Consider the following 24358-nt stretch of genomic DNA (forward strand, 5'->3'; position numbering starts at 1 on the left):
CCTGAAATTAAATTACTTAATTTAGGCTATAAAGATTGTATCTCACAGGTCTCAATGCAGCCAGAGAAAAAAAGTATGTACTAGAAAGCCTTCTGTATTGTCTTGATTAGTGAACTAATTGCTACCCTAGAAGGGTGGAAGTGTTGAAATAGTTTTATGGCTTCCAACTGCTATAACACATCTTAGCAAAGCTGTGTGTGTATGGTAACGTGTGCGTGATTCTCGTTCAGTTTCTAGTAAAGGAGGGTAAGTATGGGAACCAAACGTCAGATGACCAGATGTATGTGATGTCATTCTGTAAACCAAGATTGAAATGATGTTTGAATACTAGATGAGACAAAAGTCTCAGAGCAGTCTTTTTTTTTGGAACCTGACATAGAAGGATCTCTTACCCACCTCATCTTGCCTTGCTTTAAGTAAGTAACCAGGGAATAGTAATTCTTTAGATCAGTCAACAAATATGAGATTAGTTAAGTAATGTTTTTCTGTATCTGTTTGAATCTATCCATCTGTGTTATTTTTTTTAATACTTCCTGTGACAGAAACTCTGGTGTTTATTTTAAATAGATATTTAGTATTTTCATGTTATTTTAGTATTAAATATATTTAAACTTTTCACTGTGCCTGGTCCTTAGGAGAATATTTTAACCTGTGTTGGAGGGAAGCCTTCGGGCAATCTTCCATCTCTCTCAACTTTCTGATTTGAAAGCCTGCATTTGCACTTGTTTCTGTCCTGTAACTCGTCTAGTGCAGATACAGATTCTTAGTTTTACCATTTAAATTTGCATATTCATGCTCAGCACTTGTTCAGAACTTGTAAGCACTAAATAAGCTGCTAATTACTATAGTACTCAATCTTCCTCATTACCTAGAGGAAAACAGTTTTTGTACTTACTTTTCTCACTTGCTTAGAGAAAAACAGCTCTTGTACTCACTTTCCTCACTTATCTAGAGGAGGATAGTTTTTTTTATTCAGGCATGTCTAAGGGTCAGCTCCCAGGGTACTATCCTGCCTATCTGATGAATCTGGGCATCTTGAGGCAATGTAGAAATTGCCTCATGTACACAGACAACCCTCTCCTCCTACCACCCAACACTACAACCTGTGAAAGATACACTTATCTAGCCAAACTGGAGGTAAAGCTCTCTCCAACCAAGACTGAACTTGACAGTCATGAGGAGATGGTAAACATTTGCACCACACCACACATCACATAGTCTCACTAAATCTACACCACCAAAACCCACACATAGTAACACAAAAACATTCGCGGAGGCTCTCAATATCAATCTGTCTAAACAGAGACCTCCAAAGCAGAAATGCAAGCAACCTACCATCCCTCAACACAACCCAAATGACACATAGCCCACAGACTCAGTGTGCCACTCAACCACAGCCAATAAGGCAAAACAACCTACCCAACACACTAGTCATAGGTGACTCCATAGTCGGGCATACTGATGTCCCACTCACCAGGTTAAACAAGGAGAAGGTTACTGTCAGCTGCCCGTTGGATGCCAGGATCCGCCACAAAACCCATGCACTCAGGCCACTCCACAACAAGTAGAAATATGACTCTGTCATTGTCCATGTTGGTGTGAATGCCCTGAGACGTACCTCCCTGGACTACATGAAAGGAGACATGGAAGAGCTCTCCGATCTTGTAGACCAGGCAGGAATGACCCTAGCCCTGAGTAGCATTCTGCCATCACCCAGAATGATACCAGAGTACAAGGACAAAATGATTGACTTCAACAATTGGCTTAGCTTCTGGTGTCATTCTAAGGGGATCCAGTATCTGTCTGCTTGGGATGACATGGTCGACAGACCAAGATGCGTTGCCACAAATGGCCTGCACCTGTAGCCCCTGGGATTCTGGATACTGGCTAAGGCTCTTGCTGCCCCTATAGTTCCTTTTTTAGGCAGGGTTCAAATAACAAATTCACCACAATAACAGGAACAGGCAAGCAAAAACTGAGGGCAATGCTACTCAATGCTAGAAGTCTAAATCTCAAAATGCACTTACTCGAGGCACTCCTTAAAATGGAGAACATAGATATCTGTGCAGTGACTGAGACCTGGTTCAAGGCTCCAGAGAGCACCCCTGCACTACCAGGCTAGAACTCATACCACACTTTTCAGCCATGTAACCTGGACCGAAACACCAAAGGCTGAGGTGTGTCCATATTCATTAAGGATATCCACACCTCCAGGTTAGTTGCTCCACATAATGCATCCAAGGTTATCCAAGTGCAAGTAACTCTGGGCAAAACTGCAATCCGAATTGTAGCTTGCTACAGATCCCCCACCATGCCCCAGGATTCCCACCCCTCTTTTCTTGATGTACTGGAAAATATTTGGGTTCAACCAAACACCCTAATAATGGGCGACTTCAACTACCCCATCATTAACTGGGAAAACTACTCATGTACCAACTCCTTAGCTCAACTCTTTCTGGAATTCATAAACTTCAATGCCCTAGATCAACATATCCACACCCCCCACCAGGGGCAACAATATCCTAGGCCTAGTCATTACCAACATGAGTGACTGGTGTTCCACACCTGAAGTCAACTCCTCATTGGTCCGATCCGACCATAAGCTAATCACCCTTGATATCCACATCCCACCCCCAACCCCCATTAAGGAAACCACAGTAAAATATTTCTCCAAAGCCCACTTCATGCTTCTTAAGACAGAAGTGGTGAACTTCATGACACCCATGCAGATGGACAATACAGCTACAACTGCTGAAACCTACACAAATGCACTCTATAAGCACTTACACGAGTGCATAAATCGTGCTATCCCAAAGAGAACCAAGACGCTATCCTCCAAAAAAAGGAAGCCAATCTGGTGTACAACAGAAGAAAGAAACTGTTGCAAAAGAGAGTAAAATCCCATGAGTGGAGGAGCTCCCTGGTCAGCCTCAGTAAGAAGCTGAGATCCCTTATATAATCCTCCAAAGCTAGCTACGAAAAGAAAATCACCACTAATTCAAAGGACAACCACAAAGCATTCTACAGCTATGTCAAGAATCAAAATGGCAACAACCAGATCTGCTCTGAGTTACAGCACAAAGGCACGAAAATTACAGAACCAACTGATATTGCCAACATCCTGGCAGATAGGTTCAGTGCTAACTTTACCCCCCCCCCCTCACACCCTAAAGGGCCCATAGCTATACAGGAAGAATGCAGAGTCCCTGTAATCACAACTATGCAGGTAAAAGCTGCACTCTCTAAAGCCAAAAACACAGCATCCATGGGACCAGACAACATCCCAGGCTGTGTTTTACATGAACTTCAGAACGAACTGGCTCCCCACTTAAGCACCATGTTCAATAATAGCCTCGCATCAGGCTTTGTGCCCACTGGATGTCGCACAGCAACAGTTATCCCACTCCACAAATGGGAAGCAACCACTGATCCTGGGAACTATTGACCTATTAGCCCGACGAGCCTGGGGAGCCTGGTCTGCAAGGCCATGGAACTCAAAGACATTGGTAACCTCTAAACTCTGGATCCCACCAAGTTCGGGATTGTGAAAGGCAGATCATACCTCCTGAACCTGTTCGACTTCTTTGAGGCAGTCACCAAAGCCGTAGATGAGGGTAAGGTGGTTCAACCAGCCTATCTTGACCTCACCAAGGCTTTCAACACCATCCCCCATTCTGGAATGATTGCTAAACTCACTAAACTAGGTATAAATCCCTATGTCACAAGATGGGTTGCCAACTTGCTCACTGACAGAGCCTACACTGCAAAAGTTGCAGACTCCAAAACTGACCTCAAAGCAGTGATAAGTGGAGTACCATAGGGTTCCGTCCTGGGACCTCTCCTGTTTGGTATCTACTTCTCTGAAGTACAAGCTAACACAGAAGGCCTTTGGCTAACGAAGTTCACAGATGACTGCAAACTAGGAGCCATAGTCAAGTCCCCAAATGATGTGGACATCCTACAGAAGGGCCTCACTGAGACAGATGCCTGGTGACAGAGCCATGGCCTCAAGCTCAATGCCAAAAGTGCAGTGTCATCCCCTTTGGTAAAAACTCCATACTCATGAACTACCACATAGGCAGCAATCTACTTAACACTGAATATGTGATAAGAGACCTTGGGACCCAGGTAGACAGTCTCCTTTGATAGTCACATTGCCACAGTAGTCAGAAGTCCTTCTATATGGCACACCTCATCATAAAAGGGTTCTCCATGAAAAAAGAGGTCATTGTTCCCCTCTACTTGACACTCATTTGACCCATTATAGCGTAAAACGCCCCTTTTGGAATGTACCTCACAAGACATCTTCAGCAGCTGGAAAGGCCACAGAAGTACCTCACAAAGAGGATTACTGGCCTCAAACAAATGCTCTACACTGACCGTCTCAAAAAACTTCTGCTTTACTCCATAGCATATCGCCTACTTTGAGGTGATCTCTGCCTAACATATAAAGCTATGTCAAGCCCAGAGCTGTTGGACATGCTACACCTAAAGAAATCCCAATCCCTCCAAGCTACACGCTCTAGGGACCTAAACCTTGTCACCACAATAAACAGGATATGCTGGAGGGATATATTCCTGTCCTAGACACTTCCCATACTCTGAAACAGGCTACTCATCTATGTCAAGCAAAGTTCTTCATTAGCACTCCAAGAAAAATCTTGATGAGTGGATGGGAAATAGGAAATACACCCCGGGGATCACTTCTGTGTCTCTGCTCGACAGTGGCAGAGGAAAATAACTTTCTTGGGTGGCGAAAACCAGGGAACCTTGCTGGCTAGGCTTACGTAGGCCCTTGGGCCGATAGCCTAGTACCTATCTATGAACCTATAACACCGTTAAAATTGTTTATTAGAGTATTTTAAGTTAACATCTGAAGCTTACAGAAAAAAAGTTTTGTGAGCATAGACGCAAGGCAGATAAAAGTGTGTATGAATATACTGCTGAGTTAAGCACTTACTTTCATAGATGGGTGAGTGGGTGTCAGGTCACCACTTTTAAAGGGCTGGCAGACCTTTTGGTGAGGGAACAAGCCCTTAGCACTTTGCCTGAGGACACGAGAATCTGGTAAGCAGATAGCCAATGCAATACCGCAGAGGAGTTGGGGAAAAAGGGAGACCTGTACCTAGCAAGCAGAGCATCACTGCACAGGAAAAGGATACCCAGTGCTGCTTATGGGTCTAAGGAGGCCCATGGTGGGCAGCCTAAACTGCCCCAACAGAGTCCGCCAGTAGAAGGGGAAGCCACTAGTTCAGGTACATGGCCAGGACTAAGGGTTAAATGTTTTAAATTCAACCAGTGGGACCATGTAGCATATAGATGTCCATGGAGGTGATCTGGGGAACAAATGGTGGGAGCGCCAGTAAGTGGGAATGACAGAATACCAGCAGTAAGGTGTCTGGAGAAAACAAGGGTACCAAACTACCACAAGAGGTTATATCCTATCTTAGTAGATGGGAAACAGGCCACTGCTGAGAGAGAGCCTCTGACCTAACCATTGTGAAGCCTGCAATGGTTAAAGAGGAGCACAACTTGCTTGGGCAGTCTACTCTAGTCAGAGCTTTAGGAGGGACCTCATTCCAAATACCTCTGGCTAGGGTTCGCTTTGACTGGGAGGGTTGAAAAGGAAGCAAGTAGGTGTGTTTGAGGATATCCCTGCAGATGTCCTGAGAAGGAAAGATTCTGATAATACCGTATCTTGTGTGCATGCAGTTGCACACAGTCAGGCTTGGAGACAAGTACGTGGGTCTAGTAGACTGGGGGGGGGGGCCCAGACAGACTGCAGACTTGAAGACAGGACTGGTGTGGTAGTTATATTAGAGAAGGAGCTAGGCTGTAGAAGTGAGACTGAAGGTGAGCCACAGTTGCTTGTGGGTACTAATGTTCCCTTGGACAGAGTGACTGCAAGGGCAGAGGTGAGTAGTAGTACCCGGGCTGACAGTGAGGCACCACTGTTAGAGAATACCAGACTTCCTGTGGAAGGGGAGCTGGGAAGGGTTACAAAGAGAGTTGAAACAGTCTCAGCTCTCAGACCCTACATTACAAGGCCTGAGGGAGGTAGCCAGGGAGGCAACTGATTCTCAACGGAAGGGGGAATCTGTACACTGGGACAAAGGGTTTCTATACTGAAAGTGGACCCCTGAGGAAGGTGGATTGGTACATACAATAACTATCTTTATGGAAAAATCAAATAATGTGGTTTTGAAGAGAGTGCTTGGAGTTCAGAAACTCACCTAGAGGAAGTTAATAGCCACAAGAAAGATGGTCTTCCAAGAAAGAAATTTGAGATGAGACTTCAGGTTGAACCAAGCTTTGAAACACAATTGCAAGATCTTTAATGACAATGTAGGTACAGACAGTTATTATTAGTAGTATGAAGCAGACTAGAGTAAAACTTATCGATTATGGAATATCAGTAATAACAGTAAAACTTTTGAGAAGAGACATACAAAGTTTAAACTTATTAAAGTAGATATGTACAAATGATTATTATAGGTAATGTTAGTTATGTAGGGTGGAGCAAGAGCATTGATGCTGTGATGCAGAATGTAAGAAAAGAGACTTTTTGAAGGTGATTTTGGATTATTGACCTTAGAACTCTGTTAGGGTAGGTGCATTTAAGACAGAGGAAAGGGAGGGACAGAGTAGTTTGACACTCTTTCACTATTTCAAGTGAGTTGTTTTTAGTAGCTACTAGAAAGAATGTATTCATGTTGGGAGGTTTGGTTTAGGGTAAGTAAATAACATTAGTGTCTTGGTAGCATGAGAGCTAGATGATTTTAGCATCCAGCATGCTCTGTGGAAGAAAGGCATCTTGAGTGAGTTTTGTAGTGCCATTTTACACTTGTTGTAGATAGGGTTAGATAGAGAACCAGAACCAAAGAGGGAGGGGAGGAGGTAAAGTTTGGAGAGAGAGTTTAAGTAGGTAGTGTGTGTGAGATAGTATCGAAGGCTTTGGAGAGTCAAGAAGTAAAGGTGGAAACAATTTGTCCAGAGTCGTTTACAATTTCAAGGAGAGGAGGAGCAGGGCAGTAGTGCTGCTATGATTGAAAAACGTGCGTGTGTGGAGGGTTAAGAGATGGTGTGTCTAGGAGTGAGGGAAGGAGTTGAAGTTGGACACATTTTCTAGGATTTTAGAAATGGGGAAGATGCTATGGGGTAGGCAGGAGTATCAGCTGCTATACTGAGAAAGTAGAAAGGATATTATCAGTGGTTTCTGAAGGAGTTTCTTTATAGTAGATGTAGGTATGGGATTTAATGAGAACAGAGGTATAAGCAGAAAAAGTACCTTTAAGGAATGCTTTACATAATCTGGATGAAGCTAGGAGGAAAAGCATCATCTCCAGTGTGATAATTACAAATGGCTGCTAGCTGAACTTTGATGGTGGAGAAACTAGTACTTCCTTGAAAAATCGAAGCAAGAAAATCTAAAACAGCAGGAATAGGAGCAGTAAAGGGATCTAATTCTCTCTGTTGTGCCCAACAGAAAAATCTTTTCCATTTACTCTTGCATATTTTCCTCATCAAACGTTTCTGGGATGAAATTAAGATTTGGCAAACTAGTGAAGAAAGTCTGGACTGTCTAGCCATCATCGGAATTGGAGAAACTGTGTGGTCAACTTGAGATCTGGAATGTTTGGGTGAGCCATCCTTGAGGGATAGGATACCAGAAATGGACTGAAGTCCAGTGTGCAAGGAAGACATAAAAGATGAGACCATAGAAAGGGGAACCAGACTTGCTAAGGCCAAAAGGGTGCAATGAGAATAACCTTGCTCTTCAACTGGAGTGCTTTCTGAAGAAGTTGGGAGATTAGAGGTAGGGAGGGTAGGTGTACAGGAGACTGGATGGTCAAGCGTGGACTACAGCATCTCTTGGCAACTCCCCCTGTGGGGGAATTAGGGTGAAAAATCTGCTGCACTTAAGGGGAGAGGCAAAGAGATCATAGCAAGGTTGCCTCCACTGGTGAAAGATCCTTTCTGCCACTATATGGTGGAAAGACCACTCGTGAGGCATCAGAATAATCTTGTTGAGCTTGTCTGCTAGAACAGGATTTTCCTGGTATGTGCATTGCTATAGGAAAGTGGTTGGAGGAGATTGCTTACTGCCAGACTCTCACTGCTTCTCAGCAAAGGGTGTAGGACCTGTTTTTCCCATTTGTTGATGTACCAGACCACTGAAATATTGTCCATCTGGATAGCATCTGGCCCTAGATGAAGATAATTCTGAAAATCCTGCAGTGCTAAAATGACTGCTCTCATCTGTAAGATGTTTAGATGCAAATCGGTCTCTTCTGGGGACCAATCATCTTGAACAGTCCATCCCAAGAAATGCCCCCACACACACACTGGGAGGCATCCATGATCAACGTAGCCTTTGGGGGGTGGAAAGATAAAGGGACATCCCTGGCAAACTTCTCTGGACTGAATCCACCAAAGTAAGGAGTTGATGCAGACCCAACAAAGTTTTATAGGATGGTTCAAAGGCTGTCGAAGAATCGACCACTGTACTGCTTGTGTCCATTGGAGAATTCGTATGTAAAGACAAGCAGTGGGCAAAGCAGGGTAATCATCACAGCCAAAGACCCTAAGGGTTGAAGAACCAGTCTTGCTAGAGGAGAAGGGTATGACAGAATCTGAATGACATGCAATTTCAAAGTATGAACTCTGTTTCGTGGCAAAAAGGTCAACTGATTGACTGCATCTAAGTGAGCTCCTATAGACTTCCAAGACGTGAAATGGCTGAAGATGGGACTTGGGAAGATTGCTTGTGATTCCCAGGAGCTGACTCAAATGGAGTAAGTAATCTCTGACTTTTTCTAGGTGATGCCTGGTTGGGTTGGTGAGGAGCCAGTCGTTCAAATAAGGAAACACTCTGAATCCGAGCAGTCTGAGATGAGATGCTACCACTTCCATATACTTGGTGAACATCCTGGGGGCTGTGGTAAGACCAAAGGGCAGGGCTCTGAACTGGTAATGTCTGGCCCCAGCCAAAAGCACAAATGCATCAGAGTGGTTGTTCACCTTAATGTGATAGTACGCATCCTGGAGATCTATGGAACACATCCATTTGTCCTTTGGCAGAAGAGACAGCAGTATGGACTTAACATGCCCATCTGAAAACTGGAGTTCTTTACAAACTGATTTAGATAACTTGAGGTCCAAAACTGGTCCCTGTTTTCTTTGGCATTAAAAAGAACCTTACGTGAACTCCAGATCCTCTTTGGTCTGGTGGGACTTCGTGGACAACACGTTTGTCTAGCAGCTTTTGAATTTCTAAAGCTGCTAACTCCCGCTGATTGGGAGATGTTTCTATTTGAGTGGGGAAATTTGTAAAAAGGTAATGAAATATCCTCTGCATATGAACATTTGCACCCAAGAATCTTTATGGTGGCTGCCAAAGCATCTGGGTGCAAAGACAAGTGCCCCGCCACCCCAACTGCCTCCAAGAAAAACAGTCAGGTAACTCTTCAGGAGGGCTAAAAGGGCCTATCCATAAAGGAAATCTCACAATCATTAGTTTTGCTGCCACCCCCCTGCCACGAGGATGGCATCTTACACTGGAATCCCCCCCAACCGTGGGAGAAATTTCTCATTGCGAGTCCTGAAAAGGCCTTTGAGATTTTTGGAACCACAACTTTTTTTCTTTTTACTGCCACTCTGTTTCCTAGAAAAGGATCTCTGCAGGGTAGAAAAATGGATTCCCATAACAGACAAGGTCTTTCCATCTTGCTCACTGTAGGAAAGTGCATCTAACAGTGGGTCCAAACAAGGAAGATCCATCAAAGGGAGCACTGATTAAAGAGGATTTAAGGGCTTGGCAAAATCATACAAGCACATCCAAGTAATATCTCATGACTATGCCTGAACCCACAGCCTGCGAGGAACCTTCAGCTGCATGAGAGATTATCCTCATGGATACATTAGATTTAGGTTGAAGGGTGACCAGTTGTGAGGAAAAAACTTCTCATCCTCTGCCGACACGATCCTAGGGGTAGACTTGGACAGCTCCTTAACCAAGTGCATCTGTAGTCTAAAAGTGTGCCAAGTAATTAAGTGACCCTAACGCAAAGGTTGCTGAAGCATAAATGCACTTTCCAAACCTAGCCAATGCCCTGGACCCTCTAATAGGAGGATAGACAGGGAAGCTCTGTTCAGCCAGCTCCTTTTTTGTGGCTGCCATGACAACCATGGCATCTACAGGAATTCCTTTACTCCAAAAAGCCTGTCTTTGGGGCAGAGCTTGGATCTTGTCCGGATGATGGGGGATTGGTTCTACTGTATCTGGTTCCTCCCAGGCCTGGTAGGAGATGAGATCTATGAGGTTATCCACCAAGGGGGGTAACCCAAGAAGTAGATGGGCTGGACCCAAAGGCTTCTAGGAACAAAGATTCCTCCTGGGAAGAGGGTTCGGAAGACAAACTACCTTTTTGGCAAAGGATCTCTAGAATGTCTTAAAAGGAGAAGTCTTCTGGTGGTGATCCGGGGGACCCATCAATTTCATCAAAATTGGTGAATTTGGCAAGAGATTTCTGGGGGAATCCAAGTGCCTCCTCTTACACAACCTCTTCTGGGGAAACCTCTTCAGTGGGATGATCTGGAGAGGTGTCAGAAGAAATGGGAAGTCCCTGCACTGCAGCTCATACAGGTCAGTTGTCCCTGTGGAACAGGCAGACGAGGCTCAGAAGCTGGATCCAAAGTGGGGATGGGGTTAGGACCCAAAGAAGTAAGAGTCAAAATAGTTCCCGGGTGGGAGAATAACTTCTCCACCACCTTGAATGTGGAGGTACCACAGGAAGCTGTACCCAACCTCACTGGAGTCAACAACTGGTGCTGCCAAGCTCTGACCTTGGCCAGATCTCCTCTCCAAGGGAGGAGTCAGACAACAGCTGTCCAATGCTGAGGCTCCGAGAGGAAGAAATGGCTCAGAGTCGAATGCATCCCCTGGATCTGATGCCAATGCTTCAGCTCCAAGACTTGTCCTACTTAAAGGAGATCAGTGTCAAACAGGTCAGGGACATAGCTGAAGTCAAAGAAGACAATACCTTTGGATCAGACCCTTCGACTCAAAGAGCTCTCAGATCTTTTTTTTTTTCAAAAAAAAGAGCTCTCAGATCTGAGAGCTCTGGAATCACTATTAGGATCGGAGAAGGAGAAACAATGGGCTGGGAAACAGGTTGCAGTCTGACGGATCTAATGGGAGATGGTAATACCTCCACATCTGGATCTTAGCTCTGACAAATTTCCTCAACATCCAATCCACACCTGCCACGGCTAGACTTCAGGATGACCTGACAGAAGACATGGAAAGAGCATGAGCTCACCTCTTGGGAGTTTCCTGTAAAAAGGGCAATTGGAGCTGTGGAGGAATTGGCTTCAGGGCTGAGGAGACTTAGAGACTGTTAATGTCGGATCTGAGCAGTTAAACTCAGCTCAATGCTAGAGCAGATCTAGGAGACTGGGCAGGAGAGCATTTACTGTGCACCCTGGGCTCCAAAGATGATTTTGACTTTTTGCAGGGGTTTGAGCCCCTGAGACAGAAGCTGAAGCTGGAAGCCTTTAAAACTAACTTGTGTCTATTGTTGATAGCCCTGGCACACAGATTTGACAGGGTGAAACCAGATGACTTGGGCCTAAACAATTTACACACTCCCTGTGGGCATCAGAATTTTTTTTTTTTTGAGAAAGGGATAAAGAAAAAGAAAAATTACTAACAATGGTAATTTAGGAGCTACCAAAAAAGCAGATATGAAAGACAATGTAAAGAGATTACCAACAATGACAAAAAAGAGATTCCCAAAGACCAGACCAGTAGAAAGACTAGCAAAAATTGCCAAAAAATGAGCAAAGGGAGGAAAGGGTACAGATGAAAAATAGAAGAGTAGACAGAAAAATCAAATTCTATTTTTTACTCAGGAAAAACCTGTAAAACACAACCCAGATCTCGAGACAGAGAGATCCATGTCCAAACCGTTAGAGCAGCAAATAAGATCTGAGGTAATACAGCAGTAAGGGGCATTATGTGTAAGGGGAAGAGCTCAACAGTTGGATCCATGAGTCTGGAAGAAAAGTAGCAGAGTTGGATCCGAGGTTGAATCCAAGATTCATTCATTGAGGAATAAATGAAAATGACATCAGATCAAAGTGTAATAGCAAAAGAATCATTTAGAGACAGTCTGCTTTGACACAGATTGTCGTTTCTTCTTACCTTCACAAGAAATGAATAACTTCTCAGAATTTCTGAAGGTTTTAGGTCTATCAAGATATCAGAGTTATCTGTGGATATCCCATATGGAGGATCCTTTCCTTTTCTTCTTTTTAGGTTACAGAAAGAAGATGGGGAGATGAACCGTGTGGCTCAAAATAAACTCGTACACTACTTTAGGACTAAATGAAGGCTTCCGTCCTAACTCTGTGAGAAATATGATAAGGGTGGTACAACAGAAAAACTTGCAACACAAACTCTTCTTGTAGAAGTCAGAACAATTAGCAAAAATGCTTTCCATGTTAAGAAAACTCAATTCAGCCTGATGAGCTGGTTTAAATGGAGCAAGAGTTAATATTTCTAAAACAATGTTAAGATGCCAAGGAGGAGCCACATTTTTCTAGGAGTCTTGGTATGTAAAACCCCTTTCAAAAACATTCTGACATGGGAAAGCACTGAAAGGGGTGGATCTATAGACAGACATGCTGTAATGGCCAACACATGAACCACGTTAGAGCAGTAAGAAAGGCCATAGGATCACAAAATTGTAGAAATGTTGGAGAACCGGAGAAATACTAGCCTAAAAAGAGTACTAATATACAATTTCCTAGTAGCAGGTTTCCTTACCTCCTTTAATATCTGATGCATCTTTTAAGAAAACAAGTGCCTAAAAGGTTAAAAAAAACTCCACCATTCAGGCAGTTAACAGTGTTTTAAGTTGGGATGCATCAAACACCCCCTTGTCCTGTGCAAGTAGGTCCAGTCAGTGAGTAAGCTTCTGATAACTACCCTTGACCATTTCCAAAAGGGAGAACTCACTGCTGCCTGGGGGGAGTCACCACAATGATCCTTGGAGACTGCTTCTGAATCGCCAGAATAAATCTGGATATCACTGGAAAATGTAAAAAATATACAGGAACATTGCTGTGCGAGGAAAAAAGAATCCATGTTTTCCAGGCCTTCCTGTGTGGTGTCCTGAAGCAGAATCTTGCCAATTGTTGTGAGTGGAGGTGAACTGATTACTTTAGATGTTCTCCAGAGCTGGGAAAGTTCCTGGAACCCCCCCCCAATTCAATCTCAATTTATGAGGGTACATCCTGGTCCTGCTCAGCTTGTCTGCCACCAAATATTGCTCCGACAGGATGAAAGATGCCTATAGAGATAGGATGTGCTGACAAGCTATATCCCAGGCTACCATGGTTAGTCTGCACAGAGGGGTAATATCTGGTCCCCCATGCCTTTTTCAAATACCATTACTGTGGTGTCTGCAACCAGTTGCAATGGTCCTGAGACCCACAGATGATTAAGAGAGTTGACAGCATTTACCACTGCCAACACCTTTTTACATTTAAGTATTTTGATCAATTTTGTTCTAAAGACACTCTACCTTTAATCCCAAAGACACTGCTCCCCCAACAGTCTGATGCATTTTAAGTTACTGACCGTTATGGAGCTTGAATGGAAAATGGGAGACCTGGGTTCAGACAAAATTGGTCTCTCCAAAGAAGTTCCCTTTTCAAAAATCCCACAACAGGAATGTGGAATGTCAGGGATTGCTGATGTTAGGACCACAATGATTTTAGGTGTCACTGAATTTTAATTATGTACAGTATATAGCTACAGGAATCGTGAATGCCGCAAACCCTAGTATCCTGAGAAGTTCCCTTGCTGAAGTCTTGGTTTGAGTGAAAAAAAACTCATGAATATATCTAGATACAGCTCTACTTTTTCTTGTGGGAAAAAAGCTATTTGAACTGAGGCGTCCAAGTAACATCCCAGGAAAACAAACCTTTGAGATGGAATCAAGCAAGACTTTCTGACATTGTCCTGAAACCCCAGTCTGTGCAGGAGATTTTTCAACACACTGAGACTCTGAAAACTTTGAAAAGATACTGCAAATTATAAGCAAGTCATCAAAATAAGGAGAAATATGAATACAACGTAGTCTTCAGTAGGTTATTAGTGGAGCTACACACTTGGTGAATAACTTTGGAGCAGTGGATAAACAAAGGTTAATGCAGAGAACTAAGTGTGAGACTCAGACACAGAAAACCTTTAAATAAATTTGAAATTTTGTGCTACAGGAAAGTGATATGCATCTTTTAAATATATCGCCACTGAAAAACTTCAACAGGAATGACAGAGGAGAACAGGTTGTGAAGGCATAATATTGTGAACTTTTACAAACTGATTCAGAAAGAAAAGATGTAGGAGTGGTTTCCATTGGGTTTTTTTTCTTTGGTAACAAAAATATTTCTGAATAAAAACCTTTCAGAGGAGAGATATCTTCTATCACATGCTGTGTTAGCAGATGCTGTATGACAAATAGGAAAAGAGAAGGGAGAATTAAACAGTTCAGCTTATACATCCTCAGGAAGGTTTCATGTACACAATCAAGCAAATTTCATAACAGTTCCAGCAGCAGCAGTGCTGGAAATGGTGTCAATTGAATCATAAAGCATGCTTCAAAGACTGTTTAGTCACTTGAGATCCAGAAGCAATAAGATTACATAAAGATGATTTTTCTTTGGATGAGGGAGAAGAGGCCATAATGTTCTTCATATTTTTGAGAGAGACAAGGATACATTTTAACAAGAGGGTTTGACATTTAAGATTTCTAAAAATAAGAGTTGCAGATGCATACACTTTCCCCCAAATAGTTCAAAGGCTTTCCAATCCTTGTCAGAAGGGAAGGGATTAGCATTTACCAGATGTTTAGCAGCTGGATTTACCAAGGAAACCACTGTTGGGTGTGATCTGGGATTAAGAAATAAAAATCTTATCAGGGACAAAGGTAAAGGAGAGTAACATCACTAACTGCTAGAGGGGATCCAATAGCAGCACTTTAATGCCCTACACCTTACACTGGGGTCTCCTAATACACTCAAAACCCTAACAACTAACCCTTTAGAAATGTAAATTATTTAAACTAAATCATGGCAAGTGTAGTTAACACACCTATGGGATAACACAGTCAGGTGACGTTGCTAGGCTTAAAATGTCCCACAAGGGATGATAGCTTAGCATTCTTACATGAACCTAAAATAAATGTAAATATCTGCAAAGCAGTGCTAGCCGGACACCGACTGTTAAATGTTATTCAACAACACAGTTTATGCTTTCATTTTATACCATGGAGCATCAAATAAATAACTTTGAGTTAAAGTTATTAATGCAGATATTAACATAGTATGTATATTTCATACAAATAATGCATTTCACCTGGTATTGAGTGCATTTGTCTTAGGAACCATTATGGACTTTTACAGTGAGTGAACAGGTGAACTGCTGATCCACACTACATCCACGTGGATAATGCACATGTTATTTACAAAAATATGGTATTTACACACACATGAATATTTTATTACCAAACAAGTACGCATCTGCAAACTAACAGGTAGACCAGTAGGTATCAGTGAATACTACTGCAGCATTATGTAAGCTTTCATTTGATACCATAAAGTAACATATATACTTTGTCTTGGTCAAGTTAACATATCTATTAATATGTTAGATGTTCACAATTTATCCTAAAATTGAAAGCAAGCTTTCTTGCTTACTGACCACTGTATTTTTGTCAGTAAACATTCCTGACTTGTGAAATGCAGTTCCACTATGCTACTATGTGGACAATGCCAGAGTTATTTACATAAAACATGGGAATATGTACAAATATCACATTTACTGTTAAACAAGTATGAATATTTGTTAGGCAGTGCCAGTCATTCACAAGCTATAACTGCAGTTTGTTCATAATGTTGGATGCTTTCATTACCTAACGTGGAGTACCATGCAACACTTTCTAATTTGTTATTAACATGATTAATACGTGAAAGGTATTCATACATTTTCCGTAAAATGACTTTCTCTGGTAATGAGAACACCATTCATATGGGTTTCAATTCTAAAACTGTATGGCGAGCAGGCAAGTGAAATGCTTTTCCTCAATATGTGCAGGTAGCAATGCCTCAGAAGTAGATCTGTTGATATGTGCATAAATTATCAAAGTACAGCCATCTAGTAACATGCAATCATCAAGCAACAATGATCATTTCTGCATCATTAATGTAAACTCTCATTTCATGCCATAGGCTCAGACAACATATTTCATAAAAATTAAAGGAAAATTCCACTTTGGAACTAAAAAAAAATTCACTCATGTTTTCTGAGTTATTTTAACACCTCGAAATCACTCTGCTTCTTATAGAATTGTAATATGTTTTCTGCAAAATGGCTGTCAATGGGGCTTGACATATCAACGTGATTTTTCTTCAAGCATTTCTCTTTCCTATAATGCAATTCAAGTCTGCTTTATATGAGTCATGCCAGACATAAGGAAGTAGTGGTGTATTCCCATGCCATTGACATATAATGGGATTAGAGTCAGTCACGGTGATCTTATATATTGTTTACAACAGACTACAAAAGGACTGCTTCTTTTATTTCTTGAATGGCCCTCATTTGTGTAGGTCTCGGGGCTTGTTTTACAGTGTACTAAGATATTACACAGCTGTAACCAAAACAGTTGGTAAATTGCAGGCCTTTGTTCAAAGTATCTTTTTGTAGTCCAAGATGAACTGACAGCCCCTCCCCCCCTTACACTTTGGTAAACGTGCTGATACTTTACAAGAAAAAACATTTACTGACTTTTATACATTCAAGTCATCTTAAAATGTATAGTAGTATAAAGAGCAAACATTTAGAGTTTAAAGCTTAGCATTTGAATACTGTAATGCTGCTTAAGTAAATTTGTCAAAAGAGGTGACAACTACCTTTGAAACACTGAGTGATCTAAGTGCTCTAGTTTGCTATGACAAGCATGGGTACACTGGAAGCAGATGTGAATCAGTGTAAGTTCTCATCCTCTCTGCAATGAAAAACAGTTTCACACCTCTTTGTCTTGCTTATAAAACAGCCTGAGCTCCTGACTACAAATTTCTCTGAGTCTGTGGTATGTCATGCACATGTAAACAAATTCCTCTGCAACTTATGTGAGGAGTTCAGCTTAAAAAAAGTGGGTGGTCTTTCCCTTCCTTTGATATCAAAGTGAGGATATTAAAGCTTTATCAAGTACATGCAGCTTTTAGGTACCTACACAGTACTGGAATTATACTGTAGGGAGGAAAAGCAACCTAAGAATTGAGTTAAAGTGTAGGAGAAGGTGGAGTTTTTTTTTTTTTTTTTTTTTTTTTTTTAACAAGGGCAGTTCTACTGTAAGGATCAGAGAAGTTTCAAATAATAAAGCTTTAAAAAATGTAGAGCCTCATTTTAAAAAAAAAAAATGTAAGATTAGCAACAGTACCTTTTTAGTGTATTACAATCATATTTACTGACCATACTTAACGTTTGGCCTTTGTTTCCCCAATTATTTTTGGCTTTGTCCAGAATTACTGAGCCAAGAAGTTAACAGGTGTGTCTGTCTATGCAGAATGTACTTGATTTTGCCACACATTTTTGCTATTCCTCATGCAATGTTCGACTTCCTGGTAAGTCACTGAAGATTACAGTTGGCCAATAATGCCAGACATAAGTGTTTAGTACTTATTAGTCAAATAATGCATCAGTAATTAGTCACATAAACAGCTGTAAGCCGAACACATTTTTGCCCTGGTCCTCATATAGTGTCTGATTTTCTGGTGAAAGACTGAGAAATAATGTCAATCAATGTCAGACATTAGCAGTGAGTACTAAATACATCACTAAGTTGTTGTGTCTTTCGGCTTTTCCCGGTTAGGGATCGCCACAGCGGAACTCCGGTCCGCTAATGATTGGCAGTAGATTTTTACATGCAGAGTTGCCGGCCCTGACGCACAACCTTCAACGAAGGCATGCCCATTCACGCATACATCACTAAGTAATTGTGATAAAATGACATAAAAACTAAACATGGTTTGTTTGTGTCTTTCGGCTTTTCCCAGTTAGGGGTCGCCACAGCGGAACTCCGGTCCGCTAATGATTGGCAGTTGATTTTTACATATCGGCTTGCCAGGCCTGATGCACAACCTTCAACGAAGGTACGCCCATTCACACATGTCTCCACGCAGAAGATGCTCTAGCTGAGAAACGAACCGGACAGCGTCTTACTGTGAGGCACCAACTCTACCGCAGCAAACTAAACATGGTAAATAATCATAATAAACTTCTAAGTACAAAAATAAAGCTGAACATGGGAAATGGCACAGATTGACGACTCAGAATTAATGCTGGTAATCTCTATAAACTGGGGTCCTGTTATTTGGAATGGCAATATGCTCCTACACCTTCCATTGTAACTCATTTCATGAAAAGGAAAGAGTTGTAGGAGTGAGTTTTATTGCCAGTAACACCTGAAACCTTAGACTTGCAAGTCAATCAGCACTGTCATCTTGTAGATGGAAGACGTATGACAGCACCATTGGTTGGACTGGTACTGATGTTTTCCAGCTTCTGTTTATAGAAACCAGTCTGAGGAGAAAGGCAAAATTATTTATTTTACTATTTTTGTTTTACACTATAAATTGCCTAAAAATAGCAGTGCTACTCCATACATTAATCTGCAATATGCTGAAGATGCTGAATTTACTGTGAACTTGGAAAAAATGCACTTGAAAAATATATTTCTTCTTGGGTTATGATGACCACAAAATCTAATTTTCTTGAAATTTTGAAATGGGGACAAAAATATTTTGACACATTTACAGATGCACAATCATGGCACCAAAGGAAAATATTTGTGCAACTGTAAATGCTTAATAAATGCTATCAAAATTTACTTAAGTCTACAGTGCACAGTAGCTCTGCAAGCGTGGTATGGACCTACTGTTCTTAGGTATAGCTCTGTAAGCACAGAATGAGGGATAACGCAGACTGCTATGTACGTGTGTCTGTGTGTGAGAATGAGTTAACAGGCTCCAGAAAATAAGATGTCTCAAAGTGAAATCTGCAGGAAAAACATGGATGCCTCCAAATAGTAGTTTTTAAATACAGCAGGTGTAAATGGCTTCTGAATTATACTATAAGGGCATGCATGAAACCTATGTAAAAATGAATTTATGACAGATCTAATGGTACATGGTTATATAAAGGGCAAAATATGATGATGCTCCCTTGACATTTGAGCTAGCCAGCAAGGTGATGGAGCAGATCACAGGTTGTAACAGCCCTTAAGGAAGGGGGTGGGCTACTATCAGAGGAGGTGCATGCTTGTGGTCCACTAAGCCCCTGATGCCTAGTAGCTTTCATTAAGCAAGTGCATGGGAGCATGCATGTTCACTGAGCTGGAGCTGTGGTCCCTACTGTGATGTGGGTTGCACATCCTTGTGTCCAGGGGACAGCTTAGGTTAATAAGTAAATGTTCTCATTATCAGGATGCCAGTGAGGACACAAGCATCCCTCATGGCTGTCTAAATAATGCCCCTCAAATATGGCTCTCATTCTTGAATCTGCAAGCAACCACCACCACTAGGGAATGACTAGGCTCAAATCTAACTGGGGGAGGCTTGAAAGTAGGCATGAGGGCAGAGCATACAAAAAAAAAAAAAAAGAATGACACTTGAACCAGCTGTGAACACTGGCTGTGGCATTACAAGAGAGACACTTTAATAAAACAAAACATTAGGCTCCCCTTAAGGATAACTGTATGACACTATCATGTTTTTAGGGTGCTAGGCATCAGAAAGTACTTCTCTGTTTTAGAATTTGTCCTATTTCAACTGAAAGATGAGAATAGTTGCTATACAGGGATAAAGGTATACCTTGGCCGAATTAAGTCAATTTTTAATGCAAATTCTTCACAAGGACTCCCACAGAGTTTAGAGACATGAGGAATAAGTTGGCTGCCTGCCAAGATTAGTAGCTATCTGTACTGGACAATGGGATGTGGTAACAAATACAGATGATGTGAGGAGTAGCTGAAGAGCAGTTCACAATGACAGATTAAGGAAATATAACACGGTTATCAAACAACCAATATCTATCTAATAGAATAGGGCCCCTGTCCATCATACTAGTTTACTTCAAAGAAATGCAGGCTGAGTTCCAGGACTGATAAAATTTATATTTTGACAAAGTGCCAACTTATCTGTAAGAGTTTTTAAACGTGTCGCTGTGATATGACCATGCTCTTTGGAGTGCAAATATTAGCAAGTATATTCTTACTGTAGAGAAACATCTGACATTTTCTATTTACTACTAAAAAACTAATGGATTCATGGACTGCTGTAAGCACAAGCAAATACAATGGAACAGGTGAACAAGTGCTTGAGAGATGGAAAAAGATAAAAAGGGATGTGGCAAAAGATGTCAAGATTCATACACCACTCTGAAGAGAAAGTGAGAAACAATAAAGGATAAAAGGGAAAGACTATGCAGACTGGAATGTCAAAGTCAGGATACTGCAACAATTCAACATGAAAAAGGGGACTGATGAAGAGACAGAGGATGTGCTGGATAAGAAATACGATTTTTTGAAACTGTCTGTTAGGAAAACATTTTAATAACTCTCCAGGACATCAAAAGATACATAAGGTGTGCTTATGACAACAAAAGTCACAAATAATTACTGCAGGTTTACATTTCAAAACCAGAAACTCTAATGATACCACTATAACTGTTGAAATGTTCAGGCAGTATTCTGAGAATTCATATAGTGTGGTGACAACACATGGTGAGTATTAGAATTACATGAATATTTACAAAAAAGAAGGGTAATAACGGTAGATCTGGCAAAGGAAATGGTGGGCACTATGAACGCTAAGGAAATTTGGTAAACAGTCAATGGACAAACACAAGGTAAAACTCTAGGCAATGATGCCTGAGTGAAGTATGCAAACATAAAAATAAGGTGCTTACCTCCCTTGTAGGGGTACTCAATTAAGTCCTTAGAAAGAAAGGGATACCTCAGTTTTAGGAAGAAGGGAATATTACTGGTTCTACCTACAGATTATAAAGATTCATATCTGCCACTGTTCTAAATGCCAAAATCAATGCATAAGCCAAGTCATTAATAGAGGTCAAATTGCTAATCAAAGTGGGCTGGCAAGTCAGCAGCAAATATTAAAGACAGGATTACTGAAGAGGGCTGCTCAGGTGAACAGTAAGCTTAAATTACATTTGGGTGCACAGAAGGCGTTCAATACGGCTCAATGGTATTATCTACAAATTATCTGAAAAACTATGAATGCCACCAGATTTAAAGAGCAATTTGTAAACCGGATTACTGCAAAAATTCTCTTAAATGAAAGATTTCAATAAAGCCATATGGTAGCCTTTCATTCCCAATGAAACTAGCATGGAGGACCCATCAAAGATGGCCCGTCACCAATTATATTTGCACTGCATTTAAAAGTAGATGGAATCATTTTCCAAACACTGACACTGTAGTGCAGCATAAGGGGGTGGCTGCACTCAAGTGTGCTGCCTTTCTGATGATATGTTACACAGAACTCCCACTGCTGGAGGTGGTGGTAGCTCTAAGAAGATATTGTACTTAGGCCCCATTTGCTGGAGTTGGTGGTGGCTCAGATGGATGTAAAAGATCCCTTGGAACTCACCTTAAAAAAACAGTAAGGAAAGTTTCTCAGTCCCCTGGCCAAATTCCCCCTAGTCAGTACACATACCACATCAGGTTCCCCAGGAAAGAGGCCACTGACCTCAAATGACTAACTCAGATAAATTGTACATAATTTAAATAAAATAAATAAAACACAACCTTCAGCAGAATCTCTAGATTCATTTCTCTCCAGCCCCATAGACAGCACAAGTACAAGGTTCCCCACCAAATCAAAATGACGAAGAACTTAAAGAACCTGCAGGCTTTTCCTTAGGTCTTTAATGAAAAGTTCACCACTCCCTGTCACATGCACTGTAACCATTTCTAAATATTACTACAACATATCCCAGTCAAGAATCAAATAATGCAATTTCCCTTAGGGCTTAAAATACACTTTATGGCTGCAAACACTCATCCTTTGTCCTTGGTCTCAGGCAATGAGATGCTCTTCATCCTTCCATTAGCGTAATCAAAGACCATAAGGAGTTCTGCTCTTTACAGCATTAAACAGGTGGATGATGGATCCAAATGTTAATATTGTATATAACCATGTACTTTATTTTAATCTTTTAAATGTTACATAAATACTACAAATCTTATGTACGTATTTGCTAACTACACTGTCTTTGCAATTATACTAAACTGACAGGTCTATATTATATAGAGTCATACCCAAGTACCATTACACTGCCTGGTCTACATCACATATGCTATTATATCTATGTACTTTACACAATCTGCATATTTAAAGACACATGCCTTGAATCCAGACAAAGTCTGGAATTATTCCTTCCAGGATCGTCACACAACCAGACAAAACTAAAAAAGTACGGCAAGTTTTATCTATTTTTACTGCTATAATTTTCTGAACAGAAACCTGAGAGCAGAGTAGAAAAAACAGATAACTTCAACTAGATTAAGTAGAAATGTGCATATTTTTTTTTTTTCATTTTTAAGACATTTAAGTCATTTTTTTAAGACAAGCAAAACTTTAGCAGTACTGGCATTTAAAGAATTGTTTTACTGCTTATAAAAATATTAATAATTAAATATCTAACAAAAATAGAATTTTGGTTAATACCTATAGGAATTAGGGTTGGAGTGCTCCTGGAGCTGTGAGTCTGACACACAGTCATCTTCCATTTCCTCCTCCTCATCACTGCTTTGGCTTTCATCAGAGTCATATTCCACTCTGCTCTGAGAAGGTGCAAGGAATGGCTAAAACCAAAATGATAGATACATTTTTTTATAGAAAAGAACTGTCTTTACATGAAGATGAAAACTGAAGCACATATATAACTGCATTACAAATGTGAAAGACAAACAATTTTCATACATACAGCTATACACACCTTTGCTATGAAATAATCCCATATACTTAGTTCAGGAGGAATTAATTTTTCCTGGTACAGAGGAGTGCTCTGGTCCATCACTGGTGAAGCAGGTGCTGGGGAACTCTCTTTAGGTAGTGATTTTGAGAAAGACTGTCTAAATTGTTTTTGCTGTTTGTCATTATCATGAATTGGGCTCACTAAATACAAAATTGAGAAAATTATAGGTATTAATCTAACTTAAGTATTCAAGCAGCAAAGCATTACTGTATGAATCAACTTTAGAACGGTCTACTCAAACATAATAAATGGTATATAACAGTAGTGTAATATTTTTCTGGTCACTGTGAAAGATAAACACAGAAAAATAAGGTTAAACAAAACAAAGGCACAAAGTCAAGAAACATACTTGTAAGGTACAAAATGCAACATGGACTGTACATTCTAAAATAAATTATGAAAAAATTAGAAAAATTAAAAACATAAATGGAAAAAATGCAATTGAGACTAGTTGAAAGTAAGAGCAATGGCATCTGTGTGGCAAGCAAGCTTCTATAAACCAAAAAAGCAGTCATGTCTTCCGGTTCCTTGACTATCAAAAAGTGTAGACACACATGCAGCTCTTTTGGGTGTAGGCTACACATGAAAGCAAGGGGCAAAAAAAAATAAAAATGTTCACCGTTAAGGCCATATCTACAGCTTGGCTGCAAGCTAATTTCTTCAAATGCAGTTTCAGTGAATTCATCTCCACTCAAAATCAGTCTATCACTCAATCAAAGAAAATAAAAACTTGAGCATCTAAAGTCAAAATCATTCTTTCATGTGAGGGACAAGTCACGTTTCACTCACAAGGGGAGGTACTGTTATACACCCAGCTTCATAGGCTGTTTCACACTGGGGATGAAGGAGAAATTTCTCCCCGGGCAGTGCTTGATGAAACCCATTGCAGAAGACTCAAAGGAATTGCATGGCAATATAAACCTCAAATAAAATTAACTGCATGAATCCTCTAGAGTGTTGCACAAATTTAATGTCACAGTAGTTAAAGGAAAATGCAGCTGAGAGGCTGCAATAAAAGATATGAATGAAGGGCATTTCACAAAAGAGCCAACCAGAGAAAATGGTGACCGCAAACTCACACTATTACATCTTTAGTACTGCATTCTTTCACTCACATTTTAAAACAATATTGTAAAGTTGCTATCATAACTTATAACTTAAGTCGGGTAACACTTTTGTAAATATTTTGAGGAAATTATCAAAAAAGAAAAAAGAGCTTATAAAACATAGGAG

At 40.8% G+C, this 24358-nt stretch overlaps 1 protein-coding gene across 1 annotated transcript in view; it reads right to left on the bottom strand.

The window, feature by feature from the left end:
* The window catches only part of DMXL1 (Dmx like 1), a 2737735-nt gene that overhangs the window by 799617 nt on the left and 1913760 nt on the right, over positions 1 to 24358 (bottom strand). The window contains exons 31-32 of the mRNA XM_044059165.1: positions 23087 to 23265; positions 22816 to 22952 (exon numbers count right to left, since the gene is read on the bottom strand). Coding sequence (XP_043915100.1) covers positions 22816 to 22952; positions 23087 to 23265 — 316 coding nt within the window. The remainder of the gene's footprint in view (positions 1 to 22815; positions 22953 to 23086; positions 23266 to 24358) is intronic.

This window comes from Protopterus annectens, chromosome 17.part0 (assembly GCF_019279795.1).
Source record: "Protopterus annectens isolate FY-2018-M chromosome 17.part0, PAN1.0, whole genome shotgun sequence".
NCBI classification, from domain to species: Eukaryota; Metazoa; Chordata; order Ceratodontiformes; family Protopteridae; genus Protopterus; species Protopterus annectens.